This window comes from Hyperolius riggenbachi, chromosome 10, assembly GCF_040937935.1.
Source record: "Hyperolius riggenbachi isolate aHypRig1 chromosome 10, aHypRig1.pri, whole genome shotgun sequence".
Lineage (NCBI taxonomy): Eukaryota > Metazoa > Chordata > Amphibia > Anura > Hyperoliidae > Hyperolius > Hyperolius riggenbachi.
The window spans coordinates 148,442,596-148,457,196 of NC_090655.1; the positions used below are offsets into that span (position 1 = coordinate 148,442,596).

Here is a 14,601-nt window from a genome sequence, read left to right on the forward strand (position 1 = left end):
TTATTTTCAGATTTGAGTTTACTAGGGGCTAGTAGATTCCGGAGGTTGGGCGCTCTCCTGTATGTCATGATGGGTTTGTTGGGGATATGGTCACGTAGATATGGATCCTGCTGCAGGATTTCCCATCTGTGTGTGAGAATGTCTTTTATGGCTGTGTGTTGGGTATTATATTTGGTAATGAATCGTAATGTAGTATCTGAATTGCGGTCTTGTGTAGGGTCTTGGGTGGTTTTGAGTTTCGGGGGTTCCATAGCTTTGTGTCTCGCATTTTGTATCAGTTTTTTAGGGTATTTCTTTTCCCTAAACTTGTTAACCAGGATGCTAGATTGTGTTTTTGTAATCTTTGACATCTGTACAGTTCTTATGTATACGTCTGAATTGGTTGTACGGGGTGTTAGTGGTCCAAGGCTTGTAATGAAAGCTGCTAAAGTGGATATAGCTATTAGAGTCCACCGTTTTGAAATGCGTTTTGGTTTTGATTTGGTTGTTATTGTGGAATAGAACAAGATCAAGGAATTCTAATGATATGTTACTAATGTTGTGATGTGAAGGAGAGTTTGGCTCTGTTGGAATTGAGGTAGTTAACAAAGAGTGGAATGAGAGACGTGTCCCCTTGCCATATAAACACTAGGTCGTCTATGTATCGCTTATATAATACAATAGTGTTCCCGGAATGGATTGTTGTGGTGGATATAAAGGGTTTCCAATAGGCCCATGGCCAAATTAGCATAGCTGGGCGCAAAGCTGCTGCCCATAGCTGTGCCTCCTATTTGTTGGTACATAGTCTCCATGAATGTAAAATAATTGTGTGTGAGTATAAACTCAACACACTGTAATAAAAAGTTTTTTTTGTTTTTGTGGCATGTCTGGATCTGTTTGTAAGTAAAATTGTATGGCTTCTATACCGAACTCATGTGAGATGTTCGTGTAAAGTGCTGTGACGTCACACGTCAGCCAGGTGTAATTAGACTTCCATTCATGGTCTTTCAGTATTTCAATTAAATGTTGAGAGTCTCTGGTGTAGGAGTCTAATTTGTGAACATGTTTTTGTAGGTGGTGATCTATAAATTTGGATAAGTTGCTGGTTAAGGAATTTATTCCCGAGATTATTGGTCTTCCTGGAGGGTGTTGTAGACATTTGTGTATTTGGGCAAATGATAAAAGTAGGGGACAGTAGGGTGTTCGATGAGTATAAAGTTTCTTTCATTCTTGGTGATGAGACCCTCTATAAGGGCCCTCATTAATAAATGCTTTAAGCGCCATATTATAGATGATGGTGGGGTCTTGTACGAGTGTGGTATAGCTCGTGGGTGTCCCTGAGTAAACGAAGCGATTCCCTGATATAGTCCTCCTTATTGAGTATGACTATGCCCCCTCCCTTGTCTGCTGGTTTAATTACTAGGTTAGTGTTGTTTCTGAGGTTGTTGATCGCAATTTTTTCAGATGGGGTGAGGTTGGACGGATGAAATGGTGTGTTCCTGACATAATTTTTGCAGGTCTTCCAAAGTAAGTGCATAAAACGTTTCTATAAAGTTTCCTTTTGATGCAGTGGGATAAAAACGAGACCGTGCTTTAAGAGAAGTGGTTATACATTTTTCTAGAATGATTTCCTGATCGTTAACCGTGATGATTGGTGTATCCGGTTCCTGAGTGTAAATCATTTTGGCTGTCTTATCTATTTTTTTCAGAGCAAAATGTCTCTTTAGGGTCACTTTACGTATAAACGTATTTAGATCTGTGAATAGTTCACTTAATTGGGCTGTGTTTGTAGGACAAAAAGATAGGCCTTTACTCAATAGTTTGATTTCATTTTCTTTGAGTATGTAATCAGAAAGATTAAAAATGGATTTTATCTCCCCCCCATTGGGTGTGGGTTAAATTTTGTTTCTTTTTCCCCTTTCCTTTTCCCCTTGAACCTCGCTTTCTGTGTCTTTGAGGGGACGTTTTCGGATACTTTTCGGTTGTAGGAGGGTGCGTGATGCTTGTGGGCTGGGAAGTTGTTTGTGTAGGGAATCCGGTGGGTGATTCGTGAATGTGGATGGAAGATCTAAAAAAGACTCCGAATGTTCACTTGGGGTGTCTGGTGCAGGGTTAGTCAGTAATAACGGATCCTCATCCGATGAGGTGTTGTTAAGGGTATCTGTATGAGGTGGGGAGGTCGTGTCTTCTTGAGTGTTGTAAGTGCTGTATTGTGTGAGGTTGTCCCCATCTATGGATTGGTTATGGTGTGATAGGGGGTCTCGAGAATTCATTATTGGGCCTTCAAGGTTGTTTGTGGCGTGTATCTCCACTGTTAGGGTGTGTGAGTTCCTTTGTTTGGTTTTTCCGTTGCTGCACCCACCATCTATGGTGGAAATTGTGGTGGGAACGTCAGATATGGGGGTCTGAGTTGTATCTGTGTGGTTGAGATTGGTGAAGATGGGCCGACTCATTGGTGGGTTATATGTGTGTCTGAACAAAGTGGGCGGAGGTGGGCCTTTGGTGAAGTTGTATACGGGCGAATGTAAGGGACCTATTATGGGCTGTGTAACAGTTTTTTGTTGTGAATCATTGAGGGTTTGGTTAGAGGCCTTGGGGGGAATATTCTTTATTTTCCGTGGTTTATTATTCATGTTTTTTTTAAAAAAGGAAGCTATCGGTTTATTTGGTGGTGGTAGTTTAGAAAAAATGAATTTATGTGAGTGAGGTGGAATTGCTCCACTTGTTGTGGGTGTGATGTTCTGACCCATCTTTGGTGTTACGGCCGGAGTTATTTGTGGTAATGTAGGGTCCTGATTATCCGGTGTGCCGGTAGTCTGTATGGGCGCGTCATCTTTGCTGGGGACCTGATGGTTAAGTGTGTTTCCACTGGTGTTCGGGTTCCCCTTAATGGGTAAGAATGGTGGAGGTGGAAAGTTGGGATATAGGAAGGGTGGTGGAGGTATGTGTAGATTCATTAGTTTTGGTATATTCCCAAGGGCCGGTCTTGACCCGTATCCCTCTTTAGGGTTCCCCAATGGTTCTGGATGTAATGGGTGTGGGGGAGGGGGTTTCGGTCTGCGTTCTCTTTCCCTGTGTTCGGCATATGCCAGTCTGTCCCTATTAAGTTTGCTGAGTTTATTGTCTGTAGTGTCGTGTTCAAATTTCCTGACCCTAGTAATTAGGCAGGACATGAGAGCTTGGTATTTAACACTACTGGTGTGAGGGGCCAGTGAGTTTCTACAGTCCGTTATTATGGGCTGTAATTCCTCTATGAGGGACGTCCGTTTTTTGATGATCCGTGTCATCATACCCTCAGAGCAGGTTTCAAGGTATTCATACCAATCCTCTGTGAAAACTGTGTCTTTGGGGAATGCTGACAATGTCTTAACTCTAATACCGTCGGGAGATATTTTCTCCTCTATGTATGTCTCCTGCATCGAAATGTCAGCTTGGTTGAAAAATTCATCCTTTAAGGCATTTTCTAATTTTTGAAAGATGGGTTTTAGGTCAATAGGGGTTTCATTGTCCATCACAGGATTATCCTGTGCATTAATTGGTGGACCAGATGTTGGGTGCTTCTTGAAGATCGCAAGAAGGTCTGTTCTATGCGTGTTCCGTTGTTCAATGAAATTCATTCTCCTAAACGTAGTGGAGCTCTTAATGATGATAGGGTGGGGTCTGCAATCGATTACACGTCGGACTCGTATATGTAGAGTAACTTTTTTCCGTCTGAATCCCCATACGGATACAAGCCCATAAGAAAGATGGCGGCTCAGGCATCACGCCCTGAGCCAGCGCACTTCCGCTCTACACAGGACTCTACGAGCGGCGTGCGCGGCGTATAGTTGCACAGCCAGGTAGCCAATCCCCTCCATCCCTTACGTCACTATGCGGAAGTCCATTTAGATACGAGTGTGGCGCCAACATACAGCAAAGGCGCCACACTCGTCCACACAAGGATACTGGTGAGTTATGCATATATGTTCCCCATTTCTCCTCTTCACCCTATCTGTTTCTTTTCTCCCTCTGATAACCTGACATAGTCCACCCACTACCCTCTTACCCGTCCGCACGGTCTGTTTGAGATAAGATACCTGATGTTCTTACTTCAACTTTGAGATCATGTGTATCAATGTAAGGATACAAACTATATTGTTTTTGGAAAACTGCAATTTTGCCTTGTGGGGATATTGATCAGGGATAGCCAATGTTATTGCACATATATATGCTCAAGTGCGCTGGCTCAGGGCGTGATGCCTTTACGAAATATATACAAGGTCCAACCACACTAAAGGTTGGGCAGGAGAAGGGTACATCTGTAATTAAGTGTATTATACACAAATCAAGGGATGAACATGATGGTATTTATTATGTATGGATGCAATTATCTTACAGTATATGTGGGTAATCATGTACCTATACAACATGGTGGGTATATATTGCCCACAGATACAGTCGATCAATGTAGCTTGGTGGGTATATAGGACCCATAAACACAGTCAGAAGTTTCTAATTAATAGTGCAATCATTTGTACACTTCCCAACTTTAACAATGTTTGATGGTGTTTTGGATTTTTGAATTTGTGAATTTTTGGGTTGTTTTTATATATGATCTTCTTTTTCTTCTTCTTTTTTTCTCTTCTCTCCCTTGTTGTTCCTTTATATATTTCAGTTGCTCCTGCTGTAAAAGTTTTTTGCCTGAGGAAGCGGGCTTGGGACCCGTGAAACGCGTTGCAAATTGTATATTTTATTGGGAGTATTTATTAAATGTACTTTATTTATATACAAAATTACACTTGTGTGTGTTGTTGTTGGACGGGTAGGTCCACCCCTACCGCCCACAATTTTATTGATTTTAATTGGCAATCTTTTTTTACTCTATTGGCGCCTCTGTATAACACATTACGATTGATCCACCTGGTGGATGGGTTTTTTACCCTCTTTTTCCTATCTACGGAGAGCGACTTTTTAACCTGAGCGAGGACAGGTCTAATCTCCTCGTCCGCGATTTAAGTGGTTGCCTGGACTCGGCAACCCAGACTTGTGAGTATAATTCCTATCAATTTCGATGCCAACTGTATCACAGTAATACACTATCGGGGGCTCTCGATTGTCTCTTCTTCTTCCCATACTACATATTCACGTGGACGAGTCCGACGTGTAATCGATTGCAGACCCCACCCTATCATCATTAAGAGCTCCACTACGTTTAGGAGAATGAATTTCATTGAACAACGGAACACGCATAGAACAGACCTTCTTGCGATCTTCAAGAAGCACCCAACATCTGGTCCACCAATTAATGCACAGGATAATCCTGTGATGGACAATGAAACCCCTATTGACCTAAAACCCATCTTTCAAAAATTAGAAAATGCCTTAAAGGATGAATTTTTCAACCAAGCTGACATTTCGATGCAGGAGACATACATAGAGGAGAAAATATCTCCCGACGGTATTAGAGTTAAGACATTGTCAGCATTCCCCAAAGACACAGTTTTCACAGAGGATTGGTATGAATACCTTGAAACCTGCTCTGAGGGTATGATGACACGGATCATCAAAAAACGGACGTCCCTCATAGAGGAATTACAGCCCATAATAACGGACTGTAGAAACTCACTGGCCCCTCACACCAGTAGTGTTAAATACCAAGCTCTCATGTCCTGCCTAATTACTAGGGTCAGGAAATTTGAACACGACACTACAGACAATAAACTCAGCAAACTTAATAGGGACAGACTGGCATATGCCGAACACAGGGAAAGAGAACGCAGACCGAAACCCCCTCCCCCACACCCATTACATCCAGAACCATTGGGGAACCCTAAAGAGGGATACGGGTCAAGACCGGCCCTTGGGAATATACCAAAACTAATGAATCTACACATACCTCCACCACCCTTCCTATATCCCAACTTTCCACCTCCACCATTCTTACCCATTAAGGGGAACCCGAACACCAGTGGAAACACACTTAACCATCAGGTCCCCAGCAAAGATGACGCGCCCATACAGACTACCGGCACACCGGATAATCAGGACCCTACATTACCACAAATAACTCCGGCCGTAACACCAAAGATGGGTCAGAACATCACACCCACAACAAGTGGAGCAATTCCACCTCACTCACATAAATTCATTTTTTCTAAACTACCACCACCAAATAAACCGATAGCTTCCTTTTTTAAAAAAAACATGAATAATAAACCACGGAAAATAAAGAATATTCCCCCCAAGGCCTCTAACCAAACCCTCAATGATTCACAACAAAAAACTGTTACACAGCCCATAATAGGTCCCTTACATTCGCCCGTATACAACTTCACCAAAGGCCCACCTCCGCCCACTTTGTTCAGACACACATATAACCCACCAATGAGTCGGCCCATCTTCACCAATCTCAACCACACAGATACAACTCAGACCCCCATATCTGACGTTCCCACCACAATTTCCACCATAGATGGTGGGTGCAGCAACGGAAAAACCAAACAAAGGAACTCACACACCCTAACAGTGGAGATACACGCCACAAACAACCTTGAAGGCCCAATAATGAATTCTCGAGACCCCCTATCACACCATAACCAATCCATAGATGGGGACAACCTCACACAATACAGCACTTACAACACTCAAGAAGACACGACCTCCCCACCTCATACAGATACCCTTAACAACACCTCATCGGATGAGGATCCGTTATTACTGACTAACCCTGCACCAGACACCCCAAGTGAACATTCGGAGTCTTTTTTAGATCTTCCATCCACATTCACGAATCACCCACCGGATTCCCTACACAAACAACTTCCCAGCCCACAAGCATCACGCACCCTCCTACAACCGAAAAGTATCCGAAAACGTCCCCTCAAAGACACAGAAAGCGAGGTTCAAGGGGAAAAGGAAAGGGGAAAAAGAAACAAAATTTAACCACACCCAATGGGGGGGAGATAAAATCCATTTTTAATCTTTCTGATTACATACTCAAAGAAAATGAAATCAAACTATTGAGTAAAGGCCTATCTTTTTGTCCTACAAACACAGCCCAATTAAGTGAACTATTCACAGATCTAAATACGTTTATACGTAAAGTGACCCTAAAGAGACATTTTGCTCTGAAAAAAATAGATAAGACAGCCAAAATGATTTACACTCAGGAACCGGATACACCAATCATCACGGTTAACGATCAGGAAATCATTCTAGAAAAATGTATAACCACTTCTCTTAAAGCACGGTCTCGTTTTTATCCCACTGCATCAAAAGGAAACTTTATAGAAACGTTTTATGCACTTACTTTGGAAGACCTGCAAAAATTATGTCAGGAACACACATTTCATCCGTCCAACCTCACCCCATCTGAAAAAATTGCGATCAACAACCTCAGAAACAACACTAACCTAGTAATTAAACCAGCAGACAAGGGAGGGGGCATAGTCATACTCAATAAGGAGGACTATATCAGGGAATCGCTTCGTTTACTCAGGGACACCACGAGCTATACCACACTCGTACAAGACCCCACCATCATCTATAATATGGCGCTTAAAGCATTTATTAATGAGGCCCTTATAGAGGGTCTCATCACCAAGAATGAAAGAAACTTTATACTCATCGAACACCCTACTGTCCCCTACTTTTATCATTTGCCCAAAATACACAAATGTCTACAACACCCTCCAGGAAGACCAATAATCTCGGGAATAAATTCCTTAACCAGCAACTTATCCAAATTTATAGATCACCACCTACAAAAACATGTTCACAAATTAGACTCCTACACCAGAGACTCTCAACATTTAATTGAAATACTGAAAGACCATGAATGGAAGTCTAATTACACCTGGCTGACGTGTGACGTCACAGCACTTTACACGAACATCTCACATGAGTTCGGTATTGAAGCCATACAATTTTACTTACAAACAGATCCAGACATGCCACAAAAACAAAAAAACTTTTTATTACAGTGTGTTGAGTTTATACTCACACACAATTATTTTACATTCATGGAGACTATGTACCAACAAATAGGAGGCACAGCTATGGGCAGCAGCTTTGCGCCCAGCTATGCTAATTTGGCCATGGGCCTATTGGAAACCCTTTATATCCACCACAACAATCCATTCCGGGAACACATTGTATTATATAAGCGATACATAGACGACCTAGTGTTTATATGGCAAGGGGACACGTCTCTCATTCCACTCTTTGTTAACTACCTCAATTCCAACAGAGCCAAACTCTCCTTCACATCACAACATAGTAACATATCATTAGAATTCCTTGATCTTGTTCTATTCCACAATAACAACCAAATCAAAACCAAAACGCATTTCAAACAGGTGGACTCTAATAGCTATATCCACTTTAGCAGCTTTCATTACAAGCCTTGGACCACTAACACCCCGTACAACCAATTCAGACGTATACATAAGAACTGTACAGATGTCAAAGATTACAAAACACAATCTAGCATCCTGGTTAACAAGTTTAGGGAAAAGAAATACCCTAAAAAACTGATACAAAATGCGAGACACAAAGCTATGGAACCCCCGAAACTCAAAACCACCCAAGACCCTACACAAGACCGCAATTCAGATACTACATTACGATTCATTACCAAATATAATACCCAACACACAGCCATAAAAGACATTCTCACACACAGATGGGAAATCCTGCAGCAGGATCCATATCTACGTGACCATATCCCCAACAAACCCATCATGACATACAGGAGAGCGCCCAACCTCCGGAATCTACTAGCCCCTAGTAAACTCAAATCTGAAAATAAGGGTGAAACATCACCGGCAGGCTCCTTCACCTGCCTCAAAAAACGGTGCCTCGCCTGTAATTTCATCACCATCACGGATCACATCATATCTCATAGTGATGACACAGCATACCCCATACACAAACATATAGACTGCGATACCAGGTTCGTAATCTATGTGGCCACGTGTCCTTGCAAAGTACAATACGTAGGACGCACCAGCCAGTTATTGAGGGAAAGAATTGGCCAACATAAACGGAATATTCTTAAGGGACTCGCTACTCACAGCCTGTCTAGACATTTCGATCAGGCCCACAATAGAAACGTCACAGATGTGTCGTTTGTAGCACTGGAATCCATAAACCCCATGAAACCAAACGCAATTCAAACACTTAAAAACAGAGAAATATTCTGGATTCAGACATTGAAAACACTTGTACCCAGGGGGCTGAACGAACAGCTAGAGAAAACCTTCTGAACACATAGGTCCAATGCCCCATACCTCACTGTCCTTCCCTCCCTCCATAAACCTAGATGGAGAGAATGTCAGGACACGTTACCTGTCCAGCATCATAATTGCTGTCCCCACCCTGTCACACACTCGACCAGGGAAATGTAACACATACAGTCCCAAGACCAGTCCGGATCAACACCGACCATAAATTAAACTCACATACAGTCGCTCTCTTTTAATCTTATTTGTATTATAATAACTTTTTGATTTTTAATTTTTTAATCTGATCCAATTTTTTTTTATTTATTATTCTTTTTGTTTTTATTCCGATTTCCCCTAATCGTATGTTCCCCTTTCTCTCACGAGTACCAAAAGTGAAGACCTATTCATGATGTGTCCAATTCATCACCGTGTCTGGGGGGCCCTGAGCCCTCCACGTCGAACCACCCTACCTTAAAAGGGACCAATGACCCCCGCATATGCGTTTTAGGTTTACTAGGTGTACATATAATGTTTGTACATACAGTATGTATATCCCGGTTTGTTTATACAAATGCATGAATTTATGTATTTATATGTCTCTGCATCCTGTATTCCATTTGTTTATTTCATATGTCAAGATGAGAAATGTTACTTCCCCTCCCTCCAATCCTTTCCCTCTTCCTACCACTAAACACCGGCCGCCCCCCCCCCCCACCCCCCTCTACCCACCTCCTTCTCTTTCCCCCCCCCCCCCCCTATCTTTTCCCCCTAAAAATTTTTCGAACCCCCAAACCCCTCTTTCCCCCCCCCCCCTGCGCTGAGGCCAGGTACATGAGTGTGTGGCTCTTGGAGCAATGAGACACCTCCATTCTGTCCTCCCTATACCATGGACACACCAGCCACTCTCATTACCTACCCACCATTTCACACATTAAGGCATGATATAACCCATACATTGAGTCACCATCACACAGCACTCACTATTGGGGGTGACCCACATCGGATACCCTTCACCTTTCACTATTTTCCACATTCCTGGAAACATGTAAAAGTGCATGGCTTGGAAGGCCTTTAAGTCATCTTGTTTATACAAGTACATATGTTTTGTCCATCTAGGACACCGTAGAATAGCCCAAAAGGCTCTTTCCGTATATGTAGAGTAACTTTTTTCCGTCTGAATCCCCATACGGATACAAGCCCATAAGAAAGATGGCGGCTCAGGCATCACGCCCTGAGCCAGCGCACTTCCGCTCTACACAGGACTCTACGAGCGGCGTGCGCGGCGTATAGTTGCACAGCCAGGTAGCCAATCCCCTCCATCCCTTACGTCACTATGCGGAAGTCCATTTAGATACGAGTGTGGCGCCAACATACAGCAAAGGCGCCACACTCGTCCACACAAGGATACTGGTGAGTTATGCATATATGTTCCCCATTTCTCCTCTTCACCCTATCTGTTTCTTTTCTCCCTCTGATAACCTGACATAGTCCACCCACTACCCTCTTACCCGTCCGCACGGTCTGTTTGAGATAAGATACCTGATGTTCTTACTTCAACTTTGAGATCATGTGTATCAATGTAAGGATACAAACTATATTGTTTTTGGAAAACTGCAATTTTGCCTTGTGGGGATATTGATCAGGGATAGCCAATGTTATTGCACATATATATGCTCAAGTGCGCTGGCTCAGGGCGTGATGCCTTTACGAAATATATACAAGGTCCAACCACACTAAAGGTTGGGCAGGAGAAGGGTACATCTGTAATTAAGTGTATTATACACAAATCAAGGGATGAACATGATGGTATTTATTATGTATGGATGCAATTATCTTACAGTATATGTGGGTAATCATGTACCTATACAACATGGTGGGTATATATTGCCCACAGATACAGTCGATCAATGTAGCTTGGTGGGTATATAGGACCCATAAACACAGTCAGAAGTTTCTAATTAATAGTGCAATCATTTGTACACTTCCCAACTTTAACAATGTTTGATGGTGTTTTGGATTTTTGAATTTGTGAATTTTTGGGTTGTTTTTATATATGATCTTCTTTTTCTTCTTCTTTTTTTCTCTTCTCTCCCTTGTTGTTCCTTTATATATTTCAGTTGCTCCTGCTGTAAAAGTTTTTTGCCTGAGGAAGCGGGCTTGGGACCCGTGAAACGCGTTGCAAATTGTATATTTTATTGGGAGTATTTATTAAATGTACTTTATTTATATACAAAATTACACTTGTGTGTGTTGTTGTTGGACGGGTAGGTCCACCCCTACCGCCCACAATTTTATTGATTTTAATTGGCAATCTTTTTTTACTCTATTGGCGCCTCTGTATAACACATTAAAGACAGAAGAGTTAACTTTAGGTTTGCCTGAGGTAAAATGTTTCCTGAAAACTACATGCCTTATCACCATGGTAACAACTCTAGAAGAGTTATTAAAGACAGGAGATAAGCTTAGTGAATTGAGGCCAATGGCATCTAGTTCCTTTGCTCTAGGGTCAGTGTTGTGTGTTTTCTGTCAGCGTTCCTGCAGAGCTGCCACATAAAAAGTTTTTAAAACACTGCCTGTGTAAATATGGCCCGAACACAGATATTGCGTACATCTAAAATGGTTGCCGCAGGAATTTTGGCACCGGAGACAACCACAAGTAGACTATCGGTAAGTTACCAATATTCTACCATGAATCACTTACTCCCTGTTTTTGCTTCTTTCTCATTCACCTCTCTCATGCTGCACCTCTCACAGACCTCCCATGGTGCATGTTTTTTGCCTAATTACCTGCAGAAGCACCACCCTGCCAATCACAGGGCGAGCAGACGCACAGAGCTCTGGAGACAAGAGCTCTGACAGGTATGGGCAAGATGAAGTAAGAGAACTGATATTGTACAGCACTAGGAACAGGGCCGGATTTACCATAAGGCACTGTAGGCACGTGCCTACTGGCACATGATGATGGGAAGGTGGCTCACTACCCTCCCCTAGTGCCTCCCTCATTCACTGTGCAGATTCCTAAGAATGTAAATGAGAGGTTACTAACTAAGCTCTCTGCATTCTACTGACTAGATCTCCCTTCAGTTGGGGGCACCACTGAAGGTACCTCCCGGCTCTGGCTACCTAATGCTAACAGACACCTGTAGCTATCTATCACAGGCAAGGGAAGTAAGGGAGAAGTGACAGCTAGGCCAGTCAGCACACTTGTGGAGCAATTTGGTGGGTGTCTGTAGGTTTGTGGAGGGCAAAGTCTAGGGTGCCAGCACATCTGTGCCTATAGGCTTAAGTGATGTTAATCCAGCTTTAACTAGAAAGCATCTATAGTCTATCACTGCTACTCATTTTAATATTGATTTAAAGAGACACTGAAGCGGAAAAAAATGATGATATTATGATTTGTATGTGTAGTACAGCTAAGAAATAAAACATTAAGGTCAGATACATCAGTCTAATTGTTTCCAGTACAGGAAGAGTTAAGAAACTCCAGTTGTTATCTCTATGCAAAAAAGCCATTAAGCTCTACGACTTTGAAAGTCGTGGAGAGGGCTGTTTTCTGACTTTTATTATCTCAACTGTTCCTGAACTATTTACTTTTTCTCTGCCAGAGGAGAGGTCATTAGTTCACAGACTGCTCTGAAATAATCATTTGTTGTGTAATCTGCACATATTATAGAATGATGCAATGTTAGAAAAACTCTATATACCTGAAAATAAAAATATGAGAATATTTTCTTTGCTGCTAATCTTCTAGTAATTATTCATAGTACACAACCAATTCATTATATCATATATTTTTTTCGCTTCAGTGTCTCTTTAAGTTACATCAAGAAAGTAGAGTTACCTGTTGTTACCCTTTGAAAAACAAGGCCTTCTATAATATAGAACAGCTTACTACACAGGAACCTTCAGATATAAAATAAAGATGATTTATCTATCCTGCTCCTACAGAATCTATATTTAAATAAATAAAATGTATCTTTCTATTTCTAATTTTATACTGACATCTGTAATTCATTTTTTATATAATATAACAATGCTATATTATTATCCTAAGCATGGCTTCAGTGTGACAAATTATAACGTTCCAATTTAAGTTATTATATAAAATCTATATGAGGCATCTGTAATAGTCAATGCCGAGTCAACTGTATTACAACTGTTCAAGCATTGGAAACACCCTGTATTCAAGGTAGACACAAGTACTGGCAATACTAAATTAGTTATAAATTATACACAGAATTTTCTTGTAAACTTGTGCAGGGCAAAGGAAGCCAAGTTATTCCAGGTAGGTCAGCTAAGGAGTATAAAAGGTGTTTTTTCCCTTACAGAGGAAACACACTTCACTTGTTCTCCTGCTCTTGTGCTAATCTAGCTCTACCAAACACAGAAAATGTCTGGAGTTAAAGGAGGACGTAGCAACCAACAAAGCCAACAGAGTGGTGCTTCAGGTGGGTTTGGACAAAGTTTGACTTAGCATGGTGGTGACCAGTGAAAAAGCTGTAAGTACAGGAGTAGACCTTTGAAGGAGAGTAATACAACTACTGCAGTTGTACATCTTTAAATTCCACCAAGATTCAACAAAATGTTTATTTCAGTTTTGATTTGTGTAGCATGAAGAAAGGCTTAACCTGCAGTCACGTGTTTATTTTTTTGTCTGAATCCCGTCTGGCAAAATGTACCTTCACGCTCTGTCTCATAAGCCATTGTCATTCATCTGGAACTGCAAGAAATGGATGATTTGCATATTCAGCTGTGATGCACTGTGGGACACCTCAAGCATCATTCCAACCTGAATAACCACCATACTTTCTGTTTTAAGAAGGCAAACTTCTCTTTTGCATAGCAATTTAGTAAGAGGGCTTTTTGATCCCATTCAGCCCCCTTACACACTCCTAGAAGTTTCAGTTCACCATGAGCTTGCTGGGTAATCTGTAACAACTGCAGGAAATGAGCGAATCTTTCCAAAGGTAAAAGGCATTGCTGGGCTGAGTTCTAGTTTTTTTTAAGTCCCACAATTCAATAAAGTTAAACTATAGTTCAGATTATAGCTTCATATGTACTTGAGGCAAAGTTAGGGCCTGTACACACTGAAAAACGCAGGCAAAAACGCAAGCGCATGCGTTTTTAAAGTGCCTGTAGTTTTAAAAACGCATGCGCTTTTGCCTGCGTTTTTTGTGCGTTTGCGTTTTTCTTGTAATTGCTGATTGGCTAAAGAATCCTTTGTTTTTTTTCTAGTTTACATTTCAACAGGAATCAGGAGATTGCAGAGTCTTCTGGGATACTGACTTCTGAAAAACGCAGGCAAAAACGCAAGCGCATGCGTTTTTAATGCGTTTTTCATGCGCTGCGCTTAAAAAAGCGCAGCAGGCACTGCGTTTGCGTTTTTTTAAAAATGCATCGCACCAGTGTGTACAAGTCA

General features: G+C 41.7%; 1 protein-coding gene across 2 annotated transcripts in view; it reads left to right on the top strand.

Moving 5' to 3' along the window:
- LOC137535745 (loricrin-like) overlaps positions 1–14,601 on the top strand; it is a 48,287-nt gene that overhangs the window by 19,350 nt on the left and 14,336 nt on the right. For both annotated transcript variants that reach the window (XM_068257614.1, XM_068257615.1), the window contains exon 2: positions 13,511–13,630. In XM_068257614.1, coding sequence (XP_068113715.1) covers positions 13,573–13,630 — 58 coding nt within the window. In that variant the 5' untranslated portion in view covers positions 13,511–13,572. The remainder of the gene's footprint in view (positions 1–13,510; positions 13,631–14,601) is intronic.